The sequence below is a fragment of the Dipodomys merriami genome, unplaced genomic scaffold, assembly GCF_024711535.1.
Source record: "Dipodomys merriami isolate MVZ:Mamm:240054 unplaced genomic scaffold, mDipMer1.0.p SCAF_1, whole genome shotgun sequence".
Classification (NCBI taxonomy): Eukaryota; Metazoa; Chordata; class Mammalia; order Rodentia; family Heteromyidae; genus Dipodomys; species Dipodomys merriami.
Window position 1 is genome coordinate 116,731,679 of NW_027202270.1, and position 21,314 is coordinate 116,752,992.

At 39.5% G+C, this 21,314-nt stretch overlaps 1 protein-coding gene across 1 annotated transcript in view; it reads left to right on the top strand.

Moving 5' to 3' along the window:
• The window catches only part of Eml5 (EMAP like 5), a 119,582-nt gene that overhangs the window by 88,056 nt on the left and 10,212 nt on the right, over positions 1-21,314 (top strand). Inside the window, exons 28-34 of the mRNA XM_070028290.1 lie at positions 5,731-5,809; positions 7,307-7,436; positions 10,637-10,735; positions 15,203-15,223; positions 15,972-16,145; positions 17,193-17,401; positions 19,039-19,196. Of these exons, the coding sequence (XP_069884391.1) occupies positions 5,731-5,809; positions 7,307-7,436; positions 10,637-10,735; positions 15,203-15,223; positions 15,972-16,145; positions 17,193-17,401; positions 19,039-19,196 (870 nt within the window). The remainder of the gene's footprint in view (positions 1-5,730; positions 5,810-7,306; positions 7,437-10,636; positions 10,736-15,202; positions 15,224-15,971; positions 16,146-17,192; positions 17,402-19,038; positions 19,197-21,314) is intronic.

Consider the following 21,314-nt stretch of genomic DNA (forward strand, 5'->3'; position numbering starts at 1 on the left):
TGAGATCCTCCCACCAAAGTCTCCTGAGTGCTGGAACTGTGGTTCTATATCACCACTCCAAAACTCACTATAATATTAAGGGAAAGGTACTGTTTCTCCTTTTCTTTCTTTTTCTAATTCTTTTTTTTTTCAATGCTACGATGGAACTCAGGGCTCCACTCTAGTCTTACACTAATAGTTTCTAAAAACTAAAATTAGAGCCAAGTGCCGGTAGTTCATGCCTGTTATCCTAGCTACTCAGGAGGCTGAAATCTGAGGATCACAGTTCAAAGCCAGCCTGGGCAGGAAAGTTCATGAAACTCTTATCTCCAATAAACCACTAGAAAACTGGAAGTGGCGCTGTGGCTCAAGTGGTAGGGCGCTTGCCTTGAGCTAAAGAGCACAGGGACAGTGCCCAAGCCCCATGACCCACCAAAAAAAAAAGCAACTAAAGTTAGTTTTTCTTTAACCACATTTTTCTACATAATTTAAGGAACTACTACATTTTTAAAATAGTTGGAATTTTTGTTTGTTTTGTTTTTCTTTTTTTTTGTAGTGCTAAGGTTTGGACTTGGGGCCTCCTGCTTGGTCTGTATTTCTTTTTTATAAAGTCAGCCTTGGACCACAATGCTTCTACCTATCCCTACAATGTAGTCGAGATTACAGAAGTGACCCACTATACCTGGCTTAGTTAATGAGATGGAGGTGTCTCTAGCCTTTTTGTGTGGGCTGTAATTGATCTGTGATCCTCCTGATCTCTGTCTTCCAAGTAGCTGTGCTTACAGGCATATAACATCAATCTCAACAAAATTTTGTGTTGATTGATGATGTGCTGGTACTTGGGCTTGAACTCAACTTTTACATCCAAACCTGGTACTTCCCACTTGAGCTGCACTTTGCTGGTTAATTGTAGGTAAGAGTCTTGAGATTTTGCTGCCTTGACTGGCTTTGAACCAAAATCCTCAGATCTCAGACTCCTGAGTAGCTAGGATTAAAGGCATTAGCCACAGCATCTAGTGGAATATTTCTTTTTATTGTTAATTCGTTTACTACCCAAATTCCAAATCTAACTAGATCTTCAATTACTCCTGCTGTCTCCGGGATTGGCTGACTGTGGGTCCTTCTTCTTAAAAAGTTCTCTTAAAAACTCAAGTGCTACTAGCCTTTTAAATCTAGATTTTGTTTCCTATTTGTAAATACAAAGACAAGCAGATGTAGTTTGATAGAAATTCACTTTGTCTAATCTGAATAAGAAAAAGAATGTTATACTTGTAGTTTACAACACAGAACATTTTGAATTCTCACTTATCTTTCTCTTTTGCCTTTTTTCTTCTAATCTGTCTGCCATTAATGGAATAATTTAAACCTTTTCAATGTTCAGTAATAAAAGTCCACAGGCCTTTAATATTTTCAGTGTAATTTGCTGCATTAAACGTATAAAATATTGTATTAAAGGAAATATTTTCTCTGTTTTAAAACTCAAATTATGTTATAATATTTTCTTCTTTCTTTCTTTCTTTGCTGCTGAAAAGAGGTTCCAGGTAATCTTCTTGTTATGTTTATGAGGCCTAATTTTGTGTGTCCATAATCTTTTTCATTTGCCATTAATGAGCAATGTGACTCAATGCTGTTTACCTCTATTCATTTTTCTGCACTTTCTCCCTTTGGAATTAGAGCCCCTGAAATGGAGAGAGAGAGAGAGAGAGAGAGAGAGAGAGAGAGAGAGAGAGAGAGAGAGAGAGAGAGAGAGAGAGAGTGAGAGAGAGAGAGTGTGTGTGTGTGTGTGTGTGTGTGTGTGTTGGTGCTAGGGCTTGAACTCAAGGCCTCAGCTCTGTCCCTGAGCTAACACTCAAGGCTAACACTCGACCACTTAAACCACAGCTCCACTTAAGCCACAGTTCCACTTATTTGGGTGGTTTATTGGAGTCTTATGAACTTTCCTACCTGGGCTGGCTTTGAACCATGATCCTCAGATCTCAGCCTCCTGAGCAGCTAGGATTATAGATATGAGCCATCAATATGTGGCATGTATAGAACCATAATTAGTAGATGTGTACTACATATAATTGCTTTACTTAAGCTTCATGCATTCATTTGTACAGTGTTTCGACTTGTATAATTTTATTTTAAGCAATAATACAATATCCTTTATTTGAATTGTCCTTACAAAAATTAAAATATGCTTGATTGTTACATAGAGTTGTATAGATACAAATTGCTTGTTTATTGTTTGAGTTATAGTTAAAGCTGTCAGATACTAACATTGATGAAACAAACTACTAAATTGACTTGGAAGAAAACCAGTTTTACTGGGCACTGGTGGCTCATATCTGGCTACTCAGGAGGTGGGGATGTTAAGATCACAGTTCAAAGTCACCCCAGGAAAACAAATCTCTGACACTCTTTATTGCCAATTAACCTGAACCAGAAATGGAGATGTGGCTCAAGTGGTAGAGTGCTAGCCTTGAACAAAAAAGCTTAGAGATGGAGTCCAAGCACTGAGTACAAACCCCAGGACCAGCACCAAAAAAAAAAAAAAAGTTTCTATTATTTGAAACAGGCAGTCCTAGTAGAACTATTGTAAGTTTAAATTCGACAAATTTAGTTTTATGTTTTACTCATGGACATTTAAAAAGTAAATGACTTACCCATTATTCTCTGCATGTCCTAGGAGCATGTCAGCCAGAAGGGTGGCATTCTCCCACGACTTCATCGCTAGTTTTGAACCACAATACTTTATAAATTGTTTTCTGAGGTTCATGTCATGTAGCTTTTCTTCTTCATTTTACTCATTTAACATCATACTGTCATTCTCTGTAAAACATGTTGCTGTATGTCCCATAATCTTCTGGTAATGAATTGCCCATCAATCTGGTCACTTCAGTGTTGTTATCAATAAGCATCCATCCTGGAAGCTTGGATACCCAAGTGGGGTAGTTTAAGACAGCAGCATTTGAACAGCATTGGTTAATTTAAAATTCAAGTTTCCTAGTGGCTTTTATTTCATTATATTAAAAAAATGGTTCATTTGCATAAAAAATCAAAAGTAAATGATTTGAATCCAAACTTTCTGTGATAACATGAAAATATATTTTTATATATAATAATTGACAGAGACAGACAGACAGACGTGTGTGGCACTTTTTTTTTTTTGGTAGTTGTCCTGTGCTTTAAACTCAGGGCCTTGCCCTTGCTCCTCTTGCTTGCTTGGCTGACACTCTGCTACTTGAGCCACTACCACCCCATTCATCCCTTTCACGCTTCAGTTATTTTTCAGATAGAGTTCCGTTCTTTTCCCTGGAGCCAGTATCAAACTTGATTCTCCTACTTATGGCATGTCACATAATTGGGATCCACAGGAGTGTGCCACCACACCAGGCTTATTGATTAACATGTAATCCGTGATCACTCACTTTTTGCCTGGTCATCTAGCCTCAAACAATATTCCTCCTGATCTCCACTTTCCAAGTACCTAGGATTACAAACATGATCCGCTGCAGTTACATGCACACCCCCTATCAGTTTGCTTATAGTGTGCTACTTGAGCCATGCCTCAGTATTGTTTTTTGCTGGTTATTTTGGAGATAAAGTCTCAGACTTTTCTGCTTGGAATGGCTTCAAATCTCCAGACTCCACATCTCATCCTCCAGAGGAGCTACAATTACAGATGTGAACCATCAGTGCCTGTCTAGGACATTTACTTTATGACACCAATCAGGCATGTGTATATATTCTACATGCTGTTTTATGTTACATATAAAAATCTACACTAATTTTATTGTTGCAGTGCTGGAAATCAAAGCTGGAGCCTTGTGCTCTAACACTGAGCCACATAATCACTTTATATTTTGCCTGTTCCAGCTCACTACATCGATTTATTTTATATTGCATGTTCAAGGTTAATCATTTACTTTTTTTTTTTTTGGTCATGGGGCTTGAACTCTGGGCCTGGACACTGTCCCTCAGCTCTTCAGCTCAAGGCGAACATTCTATCACTTAAGTGACAGCACCATTTCCAGTTTTCAGGTGGTCAATTGCAGATAAGAATCTCACAGACTTTCCTGCCCGGGCTGGCTTTGAACCGTGCTCCTCAGATCTCAGCCTCCTGAGTAGCTAGGATTATAGGCATGAGCCACTGGCACCTAGCTTCATTTACTTTTTATAAATGTATAAAATGACTATAGTGTAATGCCTAGAAGACTTATTCATAAATATTAAAATTTTTCCATAATAGAATTATTTGTATCACTTTGTGTGTGTGTGTGCTAGTACTGAGTCTGGTACTCAGGGCCTTAACATTTTGCTCAAGGCTGTTATACTACTTGAGCCACAATTCCACTTCTAGCTTTTTCGTTGTTAATTGAAGATAACAGATAAGACTTTACTTCCCAGGCTGGTTTTGAACCATGATCGACAGATCATGAGTGGCTAAGATTATAGGCAAGAGCCACTGGTGCCCAGCTTAATTTCTTTTTCTTTTCTTTTACTTTTTTTTTTCTTTGTCAGTTATGGGGTTTAAACTCTGGACCTGGGCTATGTCCCTCAGCGCTTCAGCTTAAGGTTAGCAGTCTACCACTTGAGTCACAGTGACACTTCCGGTTTTCTGGTAGTTAATTGGAGATAAGAGTCTCACAGACTTTCCTTCCTGGGTTTGCTTTAAACTGTGTACCTCAGATCTCAGCGTCCTGAGTAGCTAGGATTACAGGCGAGAGCCACTGGCCCTGGCCTTAATTTCCTTTTGATTTAGTTTTTATAAACTGAATATTTAAAATTTGGAGAAGGGTTGATATATGATTGATTTAGATTCAGTTTTCAGGTTATTCAATTTGGCAGATGAGAAGAAGGAAAATGAGCAGCATTAGTAATAGTGATTACCTTCTCCAGAGTGTCGTATTAATAATAGTCCTTTATGACTAAAAATTGTTTCCCTTGAATAACTGTTGGATGGTGAAGCATTTCGCACATATGAGGATTGCAAGAAGCAGAGCCAGTGAAGGGGAGGTATGGAAGAAGAGCTAACAAGGAGCATGAAAAAGCATGCTACTATAAATTTAAACTCATATGATTTATGTTTGCTAACAGTATAGAAAGTACACAGAAATACTAAAATTCACTTTCAAGAAGAAAATGTTGGTGTTGGGTGCTTTAAAGCAATAATCTAGGCTTTTTGATAATGTACCCCTCACATTTTTTCAGTATGTAAAATTATTTTCTTATGTGTAATATATCATTCTATCATTCTATTTTATTATTTATGATTTATTATATTTTATTATAATATATTTATAATATATGTATTATTAACAAGGAAATAAAAGTAAGGTGGGGCTAGTGGCTCATGCCTGTAATTCTAGCTTCTCAAGAAACTGAGATCTAGAGAATCATGGTTCAAAACCAGTATAGACAGAAAAGTCTCTGAGACTGTATCTCTGGAATAACCAGCAAAAAGTTGGACTGGAGGCCTGGCTGAAATGGTAGAGAGACAAGTGAACAAGCTGAGCAAGCATGAGGCACACAGTTCAAACTCAACACTAGGGGAAGAAAAAACACCGAAACCCAAGAGAATGAATAAAATTTTAAATTATTTTCTTTTCATCTTCTTGCATGAGAGCCTATCAAAATCAGAGGCCACCAGTCTATGGGAGCCAGATGGGTTCCCGTTGGCAAAGCTGGGACCTCTCTGGAAGGCACCTCTGGGCGGTCCTGGGCACAGGTGATGCATACATCTCCTCCTTCCCACCTTCATTACAGGCCCCCAGTGAGCAGAGCCCCACCACAGCCAGAAAAACTGCAGACGAACAACGTTGGCAAGAAAAAGAGACCCATAGAGGTAAGGAAGGCCCATTTCCTGTTGTTACTAAAATATTTCCCGAGTTCCTTTTATAACTAAGCCTTGTCATTGGTTTTTATGAAAATAAGTGTATCGAATATAATCTTACTTCCTTTGGTTGTAAAATATCTATTGCTTGACTCCTACTCAGTTCTTTTTTTTTTTTTTTGGGTCCAGTCGTGGGGCCTGAACTCTGGGCCTGGGTGCTGTCCCTCAGCTCTTCAGCTCAAGGCTAGCACTCTACCACTTGAGTCACAGCGTCACTTCCGGGTTTTTTCTTTTTGCTTATGTGGTGCTGAGGAATCGAACCCAGGGCCTCAGGCATGCAAGGCAAGTGCTCTACCACTGAGCCAACTTTCCAGCCCCTCCTACTCAGTTCTGAGGTTTAGACTGATACCCAAATTCTCTTTAATTTTTTAAATGAGTCTTGTAATACCTTGCAAGATTGATCAGTATCTCAGAATTTGTAAATATACATGTATGGGAATGATCAGTTACTTAGGTAAGCACAGCACTGGCACTTTCTTATACTTTCTGGGCTGAATTTATAAACTAAAGGTTAAATACTTACATTATATCTGGAACTTGACCACAAGGTCTATGGAGACTGTTCTGTCTCTCCAGACAAGAGATCTTTCACAATAATAGAGGAAGAAGAAAGGCTGTGGCCAGCATCTGTAGCCCCAGCAGCCTGTGCATCCTCAGGCATGAATAGGGTTTATGGCTGGTCAGTGAGAATGGACACTTTCAGTTGTAGGACTCTCTGCCTGAACTTGGGCATGACTTGTCAGAGACATCCTTGGGTTAATCAGAGTACCTGACATGCACATCATTTATCCTAAGACGATTATTTATCCTTGGATAAAGTTTTTGTGACTATATTGAATACAGGTTAAAGTATTCTTTTGGAACCAAACATCTGTGTTTAACATGTAGAAAATTCTTGCAATCAGCTGATCACATTATTTCCTTTTCCTTAGTTTACATAGAAAAATATAGTATGTAGCCGGGCGCCGGTGGCTCATGCCTGTAATCCTACCTACTCAGGAGGCTGAGATCTGAGGACCACGCTTCAAAGCCAGCCCGGGCAGGAAACTCCGTGAGACTCTTATCTCCAATAAAAAATTCACTAGAAAACCACTAGAAGTGGCACTCTGGCTCAAGTGGTAGAGCGCTCTCCTTGAGCTGAAGAGCGCAGGGACAGCACCCAAGCCCAGAGTTCACAGCACCCAAGCCCAGAGTTCAAGCCCCACAACCGACAAAAAAAAAAAAAAAAGAAAAATACAATATGTAGAATATATCTTTTAGTTGACCAAAACAGGTTACATAGAGAAATGTATCTAGTTGGTTTTGTGTTTGAAGTTTGTTAAATATCTAAAACATACCTTCCATTCATTGTGACTGAAGAGCTCAGTACTGTGTATACCACAGAACATAGATGAACATTTACATATGAGGAAAAATATGGTAAAAGGTTTTTTCCCATTATTGTTACAGGATCTTGTTTTGGATCTTGTGTTTGGTTATCGAGGCAGAGACTGCAGGAATAATGTACATTATTTAAATGATGGTGATGATATAATATATCACACTGCATCTGTTGGAATTCTACACAATGTTGCTACAGGTAGGAAATCCTAATTCATCAGTACACACACACGCATACTGTTTTTGATTTAGGATTTATCTAACAGCCTATAGGTATTTGTTAAAGCTGTAAATATTTTAAATATATTGGAGAAAAAGTCCAAACTAATTCATATTTCAGTATTTGGGGGAGGGATTATGTTGCTATTTTTTGTTTGTTTTTGAGACAAGCTCTTCCTGTACAGTCCAGGCTAGCCTGTACCTCTAGGTAGCCCAGGGGGGCCTCAAAATTGCAATTCTCCTAGCTCAACCTCTTAAGTGCTGGAATTACAAGCATGCACCATCATGCCCAGCCACATTTCAGTCTTAAGAGCATTATACAGCAGAATAGTATTTTATCATGCAAAGTTCTATTTGCTTTCTGTTAGAAGTGAGGATTTGCAGTAAATAGCTTTAGCCAGGTGCCGGTGGCTCATGCCTATAATCCTAGCTACTAAGGAGGCTGAAATCTGAGGATCACAGTTCAAAGCCAACCCAGGCAGGAAAGTTCATGAGACTCCTATCTCCAAGTAAACAAGTGGCGCTATGGCTCAACAAAAAGAAGAAGAAGAAGAAGAAGAAGAAAAAGAAGAGAAGAACCATGTTTTATAATGAAACCATTCATAATTGGAGCTCCCTTTTCCCACATCCTCACCATAGGATGGTTTAGGAACATTGTTTTTGATAATGATTGAAAGTAGCATATTGGTAAATGATTGCTGAGTAGATTGTTTTTACTGAGGTCTTGGAAAGCTGAGGAAGCTGCTTATCTATGGTTCTACTCATGAGTCCAAAAATGTAAGAAAGTATTGTTTTTTTCTTTTTTCTTTTTTTTGGTCGGTCATGGGGCTTGAACTCTAGGCCTGGACACTGTCCCTCAGCTCTTCAACTCAAGGCAAACACTCTACCACTTAAGCCACATCGGGTAGGACTTTTCCTGCCCAGGTTGGCTTTGAACTGTGATCCTCAGATCCTCAGATCTCAGCCTTCTGAGTAGCCAGGATTACAGGCGTGAGCCACTGGCTCCCAGCAAGAAAGTATTTCTTGATGTTTATTTAACTGATTGGTTTGAAGAACAAATTAAGTTCTTTTAGCACCATTTGATGATCAACATGAACAGTCTAGTGACATTGTTGAATTCTGTTTTGTTACATATGTTTGTAAGCATCATTAAATCTTAAGTTAGAACTAGAAACAGGTTATCTAGTCCAACCAAACTTTTTAGTTTTTTCGTTGATAGTTTCTCTCTGAATGGATAAGGAGTAGATGGATCACATGAGTCCTGATTCTCTTCCTGGTCAGTGCTAATCATTAGTCACTAGTTAAATAATCATGAATTTAGCACCTAAAGTAAAGGATTCACCAGGAACACATGAAATCATTGGTAGTTTTCTATTTAATAATTCTGAGCATTTAAAAAATGCTATTTCAGGGGCTGGGAAGGTGGTTCAGTGGTAGAGCACTTGCCTTGCATGCCTGAGGCCCTGGGTTCGATTCCTCAGTACCACATAAGCAAAAAGAAAAAGCAGGAAGTGGCACTGTGGCTCAAGTGTTAGAGCGCTAGCCTTGAGCTGAAGCACTGAGGGACAGTGCCCAGGCCCAGAGTTCAGGCCCCACGACCGGACCTCCCCCCAAAAAAATGCTATTTCAAAAGAAAATTGAAGGTTCACTTACCCTTTAAGAATAGGGAGGAATAAGATAAGCAAAAAAAAAAAAAAAGAAAGAAAGAAAGAAAAGAAAGAAAGAATGTTTAGACTCTGATACTTACAATTTTATTTTTTTTTATTTTTAACTAACCACCTTTCTAATGATGAGCTCTCAAGAGAGAAGGCAGAAAGAAGACTAGGCATTGCCTACATTCTGCAAATATGGTTTCTTACCAGTTTGGTGATCCAATGCATTTTCATAATCTGGGACTCTAGATCTGTTACCTGATCTTCACCAATTTAGCAAACAGCCTTTAGGTCTAGAAAGTACAAAGCACATTTCACTTTGGGAAGTTTAAAAGTAATAGTAGGTCTGCTAAGTGTAGTTGTTGAGGTTTTGTTTTGTTTCATTTTATTCATGGTGTCTATAATTTGGATCTATTGTACCATTTCCCTCCAGGCCATTAATATCCAGTTTCATTGAGTTTATTATATCCCACATGGACTGCTGCTGTGACTGTCTAATGTCTCTTCAACTTTCAGTACTGATAGATGCTGCAATTCCTTAATAAATTAATTCTTTGATAAAAAATCTTTTGTGTTTCTCCATTCACTGCAGAATAAATATTAAATAAGAGTAAAAATGGCCCAAATTACTAAATGGAAAAACATTTGTTGTTTTTATGTGACTCTGGTGAATCTTTTCCTTTACAAAACCCTAACAGAAATGTCATCATCTAGCCTTCCAAATCTTCCATAGTTCCAGTTTGTAGCTGCCTTTCCAACCACATTGCTGATTCTTGTTACTCATGACCCCTCCACTTCAGCCAAAGGAGCCCCGTGCACACACCCAGCCCTTGCCTGCCTTTCTGCTTTTGCTCAAAGTGCTTCTCTGCGTAAAATGGTCTTCCTCAACCACCATCACATTTATAGAATCTGTTTGGGTCAGTATAGGAGTACCACATTTCTTTTTTTTTGGGGGGAGGGTCTGGTCGTGGGGCCTGAACTCTGGGCCTGGGCACTGTCCCTCAGCTCTTCAGCTCAAGGCTAGCACTCTACCACTTGAGCCACAGCGCCACTTCCGACTTTTTTTTTTTTTCTGCTTATGTGGTGCTGAGGAATCAAACCCAGGGCCTCATGCATGCAAGGCAAGTGCTCTACCACTGAGCCACCTTCCCAGCTGGAGTACCACATTTATATAATGGGAATACTCTTGAATACTCTTTCCTGTACTGAATTCTTGTGGGGAGGGGGGAGAGTCACTGGGATTTGAACCAGGGTCTTGTACATGCTAGACAAGTGCTTCACCCCTGAGCTACATCCCCATCCCTCCATAGCATTTGAGTCCTATTTCTCTGGTATCTTCAGACTTGTATTGTATGCTTTAAAACTTCTGATTCATTAGTATCTTTATGACCATTTATAGACAATAAGTGCTCAAACACTATGCGAACTAACAAATACGTTAAAAGAGTAGTTTGTCATACTAGATAAGTACATTTGGCTGTTACATCTTCAAATTTTGAAACTTATATCTCAAATTCTTTCCTTATAGGGACCCAGAGTTTCTATCAGGAACATAATGATGACATTCTGTGCCTCACTATAAATCAGCATCCCAAGTTTATCAACATAGTGGCTACTGGCCAAGTAGGTATGTTTCTGTATTTTAAAAAGAAACAATTTGAAACATTGGTTTTGTTTAAATAAATTCAGTATCTTAAGAAAAAGCTTAAATATAGTGTAATTATGGATGGTTCAAAGTCTATGTGTATGAACATAAAGCCAAATACCTATTATTCTATAAAATTTACTTCCATGTAATTTTCTGTTACTTGAATTAGTTCAGATAATTCAGCATTTAAAATAAACTATTAGATAGTACCTGAAACAGTTGGACTTAGTCCTTTAGCAAGAACTCAGTCTGTGATTGCTATTCATTGGCCCTCATTCTAGAATTTCTAATCGCATAGGCCTGTGACTTCATCTTCCATTTGGGAGACATATCACATTCTTACTGAGTCTTGTCTAGTACTTCTTTTCTGGAAGGTTTGCTTTGGATGTCTCCAGTGGCATTCCATGAGATGAGATGTCCATGGGAGCAATGTATGTAGTTTCCCTCACGGAAAGCCTTCTCCCATTTGATATCCTAGAATTCTGTATAACCAATATGTGCATGCTTGAAGGGTAGGATTCTGAGATTCCAAGTAAGGATGTCTTAGTTGCTTTTGAGTACTGTAATAAATAGCATAAATTAGGTGGGCTAAACCTAGAAGTTGGTGACTCACATCTGTAATCCTAGCTACATAGGAGGCTGAGATCTAAGGACCAAAGCCAGCTGGGGCAGACAAATCTGGAAAGCTCTTACCTCTAACTAACCAGCAAAAAGCCAGAAATAGAGGCGTATCTCAAGGGATAGAGCACCTGCTTTGAGCAAAAAAAGCCGAAGCAAGGTGCAAGGCCCTGAGTCCAAGCCCCTCCACTGGCACAAAAATAAGTAATTTCTCAAGTTCTGGAAATTAGAAGTTCAAGATCATGAGTTTAGACTGTGTGGGGTTTACAGATGTGTTTTCTGGGTTACAGATGGCTTTTTTTTTTTTTTTGGGTCCAGTCGTGGGGCCTGAACTCTGGGCCTGGGCGCTGTCCCTCAGCTCAAGGCTAGCGCTCTACCACTTGAGCCACAGCACCACTTCCGGCTTTTTTCCTTTTGCTTATGTGGTGCTGAGGAATCGAACCCAGGGCCTCAGGCTTGCAAGGCAAGCGCTTCTACCACTGAGCCAACTTCCCAGCCCTACAGATGGCTTTTTTATAGCCTCCTATGGTAGAGAAAAAGAGGCTCTTTCCTCTCCTTTCTAGGACACTGATCTTAGGGTGAAGGCTTATCCTCATGACTTTTGTCCCCCAGAGGTCCCACCTGCTCATACCATCGTGTTTGATATTAGTGTCAATGTTTGGATTTTGGAGGGCCACAAACATTCAGCTTGTAGCAGCACGTGTGAGCTTCATGGCTCCTGGTAGTGTGGAATGGAGCAAGGGTGAGAAGGTGGACTTACATTGCCCCAACCTCCAAAGAGTTCTCCATTTGTGCCATCCTTCCATGTCACTGCAGGGGTGTACTCACCAAAATTAAAGAGACCTCACTTGATGCTTTTTGATATTTGACTTCTAGATCTGTACTGTTGTCACAGACTTCGTAGTTATCCAGGGACCAGCCTGGTCACAACAAACACTCCCAATCTTTCAACAGTTCTTCATGTGGCCTAGTTTCAAGTCCTTCTACCAACTGGAAGTTATCAAAGTATGTTGAGAAGGATAAAGGCATGGTTCAAGTAGTAGAGTGCTTACCCACCAAGCACAAAGCCCTGAATTCAAACCCCAGTACTGTCAAGAAATTAAAATCACAGTACGTTTAGAACTAAACATACTATTTACTATATGAGCACTTGGCAGAGTTGACTCCTTTATTCTCTCTTCTCTCATCTCTGAAGTCAAGATACTCTAGACCTTTTAATCAATATGTTCTAGAAATCCTTGTTTTGTCTTGGTTGATGAAAAACAATTATGTAATTCCAATGAGTTTCTAAAATTATTTTTGTGCTGGTCCTGGGGCTTTAACTCAGAACTCTTGAACCACACCTCTCGTACAGCTTTTTGCTGGTTTGTTGGAGACTTCTTGCAGACTTTTCTATTAAGGCTGGTTTCAAGCCAAAATCCTCAAGTCTTAGCCTCTTCACTATCTAGAATTACAGAAGTAAGCCGCTGGCACCCAGTTTACAGCCTTCTGTCCTACTAAAGACTGTTACTTTAAAAGAAAAGAAAAGAAACAACTTTGTTGTGGGGTACCAAAGGCTCATAACTATAATCATAGCTATTCAGGAGGCTGAGATCTGGGAATCGCCGTTCAAAGTCATCCTTGGCAGGAAAGTCCACAAGACTCTTTTTTTTTTTTTTTGCCAGTCATGGGGCCTGAGCTCTGGGCCTGGGCACTGTCCCTCAGCTCTTCAGCTCAAGGCTAGCACTCTACCACTTGAGCCACAGCGCCACTTCTGGCTTTTTCTGCTTATGTGGTGCTGAGGAATCGAACCCAGGGTCTCATGCATGCAAGGCAAGCACTCTACCACTGAGCCACCTTCCCAGCCCTCCACAACACTCTTATCTCCAAGAATAAACACCAAAAAGTCAGTAGTGGAGCTGAGCATAAAATCTCAGGGACAGTGCCCAGGCCCTGAGGTTAAGCTCAGGACCAATACAAATATAATTCTCTCAGGGGAAAAACAAAAAAAATACTAACAAACAAATATAATAAGCATAGGCATGCACATTTTCTTCCTTGGCAAACATTTACTCATATAGAACATCTTTTGTTACAAGGAAGAACTGTTTTTGTTTCTTGGACTATATGGATATTTTACTATCATGACCCTTAAAGTTTATATCTATATCTACCTCTTCACATCTATATCTACCTCTTCTCTGAAAGCAGAGATTCACAGGGCCTACTTGACGATGCATTTTATAAACCAGAGTAAATGTCATCAAGACTTAAATCATATCAGCATTATTTTTAAAGATATTACAATTAAAATTTTATGTACCTCATTAACTACAAAGAAAATATTTTATCTAAAGAAAAAGTTGGGGGACTCAAGAAACTAATCCCTCCCAAACCTAACAAACCAATTACTAAATGGGCAAGGGAACTAAAGAGGGACTTCTCAGATGAAGAAATAAAAATGGCAAAGAAACACATGAGGAAATGTTCATCATCCCTGGTGGTGAAGGAAATGCAAATAAAGACAACCCTGAGATACCATCTTACCCGTCAGAATGTCCCACATCCACAAATCAGCCAACGACAAATGCTGGAGGGAATGTGGAGAAAGAGGAACCCTATTACACTGCTGGTGGGAATGTACACTTATACAACCACTTTGGAAAGCAGTCTGGAGGGTCCTTAGAAAGCCAAAGATTGACCTCCCTTACGACCCAGTCATACCACTTCTAGGCATCTACCCTGAACAATAGGAACCAATATACAAGGACACGTGCACCTCCATGTTTATTGCAGCACTGTTCACAATAGCTAGGATATGGAAACAATCCAGATGCCCCACCACAGATGAATGGATCCAAAAATTGTGGTATCTATACACAATGGAATATTATGCAGCCATTAGAAATGACAAAATAATGGCATTTGCAGGGAAATGGATGGAGCTAGAAGGAATCATGTTGAGCGAGGTAAGCCAAGAGCAAAGAGACAAACAGTACATGGTCTCCCTGATAAGTGGATGCTAAATCCAAACTGTTAGGTGATACGACAAAATTAACAGGACTTAAGAAACAAAGAACTCCCACTCATCTGGTCGAACCACTACTAAATAACCCCATACGGATGATCACATGTATGGTGTATAGTATACACCATTATATGTTATAGACTGTGATAGACAATTTGCTCCAGGAAAGTTAGAATGAACTTGTGACTTTAAATGAGCATCATTATTCCACAATACTGTGAAATTTGGGAAATTATGTAATCACTTAACCACAATTTTAAAAAAAAAAAAAGAACCTTGGGGAAGGTAGGGAGGGAAGGGATGGTAGGGGGGAAACAATGGAGGGGGTAACAATGCTCAATAGGAAGTGTACTCATACCTTGCTCATGTAACTGTAACCCTCTGTATAGTATCTTTACAATAAAAAATTTTAAAAAAGAAAAAAGAAAAAAAAAAGAAAAAGTTGGAGGCGTGGGAGGGGGGAGGATGGGAGGGCACGAATGGTAAGGGGAAACAAAGGAGGAAGCCACAATGCTTGATAAGAAATATACTTATTACCTTGCTCATGTAATTTAACCCCTCTGTACCATATTTTCACAATAAAAAATTATTAATAAAAAAAGAAAAGAGTTTGAAAAGCTAATATAGACTGTTAATATGTATAATTGACACAAATCCCTCCATCCAATTTATTCAACTGAAAGGAATAAGCAAGACTTTGTTAATGATTTGTTAAGGATTTAGATTATTTTAAAACTATTTTATAATAATTGGGTTTTTGCACTTTTACTGTTAATATTTGTTATTTATAGGTAATTATTTTTCTGCTTTTTCCATTATAGGTGACTCAGCAGATATGTCAGGTAAGGAAAATTGATCATTTTCTGTCCTGAGTTCAAGCCCCAGGACTAGTATAAAAAATGTAATTTTAAAAGTTCATTTTAAATATAAATCAACAAATATTATCTAAGGATTAAATCTTTTGAAATGTATTATTTTTATAGACTACTTCAGTTTTTGAAATGTATTGTTCAGTTATACATATTAAACAGACTGCACTAAAACTTAAAATTACTTCATTTTTGTTTTTGAACATTAGTTTATAAATTAAAAAGCTATTAAATTAATAATGTGTACCCATTTTTCTAGATATTTAATAGCTAGGCCTTTTCAGTGAAAACTTCAATTCAATGTATTTATCATGTTAAATGCATATAGCTCTCCATGTAATTATATAAAGAATTATGAGTAGGTTTCTATGCCTGTTTCCCATCTGGTGCTGAGGATCAAACCCTGGGCTTTGCACTAGTCCTGAGCTTTGCCTTTGGGCCATAAACATGCATTGTTTTTGATAATTTGTTTAGCGTTATTAATTGCCTGATTTGCTTGCCAAAATGCTATTTATCCTGAAGAAGTATTATATACTTTCTGTTTCCTTTTCTTTTTTCTTTCCTGCTCCTGTTTTTTTCCATCTCTAAATTTAGTTTTGGTTTTAGCTATTGTGCAATAATTATAATTCTTACAACTTTTTTTTCAACATTTTAGAGGTGAGTATCAGCTTTAGATGGAAACATTTAGGTCAATTATAACTTTTGGATTGTCTTTGTTTAGCTACAGCCCCTTCTATCCACGTCTGGGACGCAATGAACAAGCAGACTTTATCTATATTAAGATGCTACCATTCAAAGGGTGTGTGTTCAGTCAGCTTCAGTGCTACTGGCAAACTATTGCTGTCTGTGGGCTTAGACCCAGAACATACCATTACCATTTGGAGATGGCAGGAAGGTAAGACTTTTCTTGTTTGTGTGATTTAAAAAACAAACAAGAATATAAGGTAATATGAATTCTCTATATACTATGTCCTTTAAGTAGATGATTGTTGAAGCCATTATTTACTATAGTGCCACACAATACCAATGCAGTTAGTATACAGTAGGTGTTTCCCTTTAAAAGCTCACAAAAGATGTTCAAAACTGTTATTAGTATTAGACTTTTTCATTGCTATTTCCTTTCCATAAGAAATTATGTCTTTACTAATCATTAATGAATGACTGGTTGGTTCTTGAAGCTCTTACTAGAGAATGAAAATGAGGGCTAGGATACAGCTCAGGTGACAGGCGGTGGAGCTCTTGTCTTTCAAGTGCCAGGTCTGAGCGAGCGCGCGCGTGGTGTGTGTGTGTGTGTGTGTGTGTGTGTGTGTGTGTGTGTGTGTGTGTGTGTGTGTGTGTGTGTGTGTGTGTGTGTGTGTGTGTGTCAGAGACAGACAGAGACAGAGATGCTAGGAATCAAATCCAGGGCATCACACAGTGTGTGTGTGTGTGTGTGTGTGTGTGTGTGTGTGTGTGTGTGTGTGTGTGTGTGTGTGTGTGTGTGTGTGTGTGTGTGTGTGTGTCAGAGACAGACAGAGACAGAGATGCTAGGAATCAAATCCAGGGCATCACACATACCAGATAAGTGTTCTACCAGTAAGCCCCCTAAAGTGTCCTTTAAATCATAATGGAGCCCAATAGCAAATATTACCTAACACAGTTTAGACAAACATTTTAAGGCATATAGAGAAATTAATGGAGTCAACCCAGAAGAAATATAAGTCATGTTCCTAAAATCTAGAATGGCCCTTAAACAAAATGAAGGCCTCCTGTGTGCCTCCCCTGTGGAACATAGGTAATTGAGGGTTATGGATTGTTAGTCAGTGGAGCAAGAACCATGACCCTCTCTTCTTACAAGTATTATTTTGTTATTATTTTGAACCATATTACTTGGATTGTTTGACTGTTGATTAGCTTGCTTCTTATACTAACTTGGATAATTTTGTTGTATCCTCTGTGTCAGGGGCCAAAATTGCCAGCAAAGCTGGGCACAGCCAACGAATTTTTGTCGCAGAATTCCGACCAGATTCTGATACCCAGTTTGTCTCTGTGGGAATAAAACATGTGAAGTTCTGGACACTGGCGGGAAGGGCCCTTCTTAGCAAGAAAGGGCTGCTGAGCACCCTGCAGGATGCCCGGATGCAGACCATGCTCGCCGTTGCATTTGGTGCAGTATGTCTCTTAAAATCCTGTGTGGTAGTAGAATTTAGACTCCGTGACTTTTTTTTTTTTCTATAAATAGATAGAGTCACATAAATGTTGATATGGCACAGTTATCCACTAATCATTGTCCTGGTCACACATATATCTCATCTCTATCAGAAATGAGGGTGGGGAAGAAAGTTACTAAGGAGGAAGAAGAATGTTTATGAAACATCTGCATCCATAGGCTATTGCTGTTCTCCAAGGCCTTCATTAGTACACGCATGACACTAGTTATTCTATGTGTCTTCCAAGTAGTTCCTCATGCACCTAAGATTTATTTTTGTCAGAATAAAAGGGAAGTCCAACAAGTTACCATGATGTTCAAGAAATTTAAGGTCTCATTTGGGTTTAGGATTCCTTTGCTCTCTAGCATCTTAACTTTCTGTTTATGGCGTAGTTAAACTAGAGGCTAGCACCTCTAATACAAGGGAAGAAGGGAGAGACGGAAAGAAAGAAGCCAATTCTAGTCTTAACAATATTCAAGACTCCTTTCTCTTCCCTTGACTCCCTTTCATCTGGGCTCTTCCCAGTAATTCTGTGCCCTGGCTACTTTAGAAATCCTTTGGTGCAATTTAAAAAAATAAGCCCTCCATGGTTTTCTTATGGAAGTGTTCATATGGGTATGAGTATGAGGTACTTTAAGAAGGAAAATCACAAGTTTAGAACAGTGAAGTGCACTTCTGCTTTTGAGAAAAGACCATGGACATTAGTGGCCACAACCTGTCAAACTTGAGTTGGACATTTTGGGTATATTTAATATAGGACCAGTAAATTGTTTCTGGAAGAAGATCCAGACATTCACACAATTCTGGCACTTAAATAAGCCCATATATATAGAATTCCTTATTTATTGCCCATTCCCCCCAAAAAATAAGCTTGGTGACTAAAATATTAGAAACCGTTTATTTGCTGTATATAAAGGAGTAGTGCAATCATCCAGGATGTTTTCTCCCGTAAAAGGTAGGTTTATGTTCAATTTAAGTGGTTCTAATTTATTTTTAATTTACATAAAAACATAAAATATAAAACATAAAAACAAAATTGTACATGCGTTTGAGGTAGCATGTTGATGTTTCTCAGTTGAAGCACTCGAGTCTAGGCTGGAGCCCGTGCTGTGTACTGAAGCAATTGCTTTCTAACTGCAGAGCTAGTAATGTCCCTCGATCTGCAGGTGTTAGTGAGGGACAGAAAACTCCTACGACTTCAGATGAGATGACAGCTTCACTTTGTGACAAGTTTTCTTCTCTAAAAACCTGTTAAAAAGCCATGTTCACTCCCTATTCTCTTTTCTTACTCTCATTGATTGGGGACCTTTATTTTGCTAGAGGAAAGTAATCCAAGGTACAAAATAAACAAGAATTGCAGTATTTTAGAACCAGAAGGAAAGAATCTTCCTCCTAATTGATCTAACTAATAAGTGGTAGACTTGGGAAAGGGAAAGCCCCTCACCGAGCTACACCTCGAGTTTAGGTTCCTGGTCTTGGGCCATCCCTGCCATGTGCATTGTCAGAGGCGATACTGCATCCCACTCAGGTAGATGCTTACATTTGAACTCTCTTTGAACTTTTGATGAACGTGTCTCCCCTTTCCCCACTCCTTTTCAGAATAACTTGACGTTTACAGGTACCATCAGTGGTGATGTCTGTGTGTGGAAAGATCACATGTTGTGTAGAGTCGTGGCCAAAGCTCACAATGGGCCTGTGTTTGCCATGTACACCACACTGCGGGATGGACTCATCGTCACCGGAGGCAAGGAAAGGCCGTGAGTCCTCTTTCCCTTTCCGTCCTCACTGGTACTTAGCGATGAGATCCCCAAGGCTTGCAGTTAGAGCTTCTGGTTCTCCCCGTGCTACACAGCTGTCCTCTCGGGCCTTCTCATATATTTCTCCCCTGTTGCTTTTTCTTTGCCTTCTTAGAATTCTCATTTCTGGCCTTAATGTTAGTCTTTTTTCTTCACATTGTAGATAAAACTTCAGCTCTAATTGGGGTGCTAGTTTAGCTGATAAGTTGATAAGCACTTGTCCTCAAATTAAGAACGGGGTTTCCTAATGCCTTCATGGCTATCAGCGTGTGCCTAGTGAAAGGGACATAAGGGGCAGTCTGTCCTTCCCACTGAGTGAAGCGGCATCAGGTCCTCATGCTCTCACTTGGCTTTTTCACAGAAGGCTAGCACTCCACCACTTGAGCCGTACCTCCACTTCTGGCTTTCTGCTGGTTAATTGGATAAGGTTCTCATAGACTTTTCTGCCTCAGCTGGCTTCCAACGTGGATCCTCAGCTCCCACCTTCCTGAGTAGCTACGAGTGAGCCACCAGTGCCCTGGCCCCAGGCTGCATCTTGACTGCCTTTTCTTTTTGTCTGCTAAAGAGTACAATGCACACTGCCCCACAAGAAAGGAACAAAGGAGGGCTGGTGACAAACTGCCTGGTTTGCTTTGGCTTCATGCAAACTTGTTAGACAAACTTTGTACAAGACCTGAAATGTGAATGTGAGTGATTTTTTTCAGATGTTCAAATAGTAACCAGATACTTAAAAAATGATTTGCCACCAACAAAGTCACCACATGTTGACATGTGACAGACAAGCAGCTAAGAAGTATACTTCAGGGCTGGGAAGATGGCTCAGTGGTAAAGTGCTTGCCTTGCATGCATGGGGCCCTGGGTTCGATTCCTCAGCACCACATAAGCAGAAAAAGCTGGAAGTAGCCCTGTGGCTCAAGTGGTAGAGCGCGAACCTTGAGATGCAGAGCTGAGGGACAGCGCCCAGGCCCAAAGTCCAGGCTCCATGACTGACAAAAAATAAGTATACTTCACCACAGGATCAGAACAACCTACACATGTCAGTTAAACAGACACAAGAGCTTTTCCTTTACCTGTGAGCAATATATTACGGTACACTGGCATGTTTTCTCCTAAGACAGCAGGAAATGAAAGAATATGTTCTTTGGAGAGAAAATTTGTGTGAGGGCTCAATTTTATTCTTCACATATCACTTCTAATACTTCCCATATTTTGTTTGGCCTATACCTATGAACTGCCTTGGCAAGATACTTTAATATCGGTAGGAAAGAGCCGGGCGCCGGTGGCTCACGCCTGTCATCCTAGCTACTCAGGAGACTGAGATCTGAGAATCACTGTTCAAAGCCAGCCCGGGCAGCAAAGTCCATGAGACTCTTATCTCCAACTAACCACCAGAAAACAGGAAAACAGGAAGTGGTGCTGTGGCTCAAGTGGTAGAGCACTCGCCTTGAGCTGAAGAGCTCAGGGACAGCGTCCAGGCCCAGAGTTCAAGCCCCACAACCAATCAAAATAATAATAATAAATAAAATAATAATAAAATAAAATAATAGTAGTAGTAGTAGTAGGAAAGGGAACTGGATATAGAGTACTTGTCTAGCAAGCACAAGGCCCGGGGTTCATTCCCCAGAACTCCACATATGATGATGGTGGTGGTGGTGGTTGTATAATAATTGTAGGAAAGGACTATGCTGCTTTTGGTCCTTAAAAAAATAATTTTACAAGCCAGGCACTAGTAGCTCACACTTACAATACTAACTACTCAGGAGGCTAAGATATGAGGGCCGTGGTTCAAAACCCGCTGGCCAGAAAAGTCCTGTGAGACACTTCCCTCCAAATAATCATCCATAAAAAAAAAAGCTAGAAGTGTGGTTCAAGAGATAGAGGGCTAATGGTGAGTGAAAAAGCTAAAGGACATGCCCAAGCCGTGAGTTCGAGCCCCAGTACTGGCACAAAATTATTAACAATTTTATACAGACATCTATAATCCTGATTTGCATATAATACCTTGATTTGCATTTGTTATCCTTTTAACATTAAAAATTGTTTTACCTATCTTTATAGTGACATAGTATTACGAGAGGA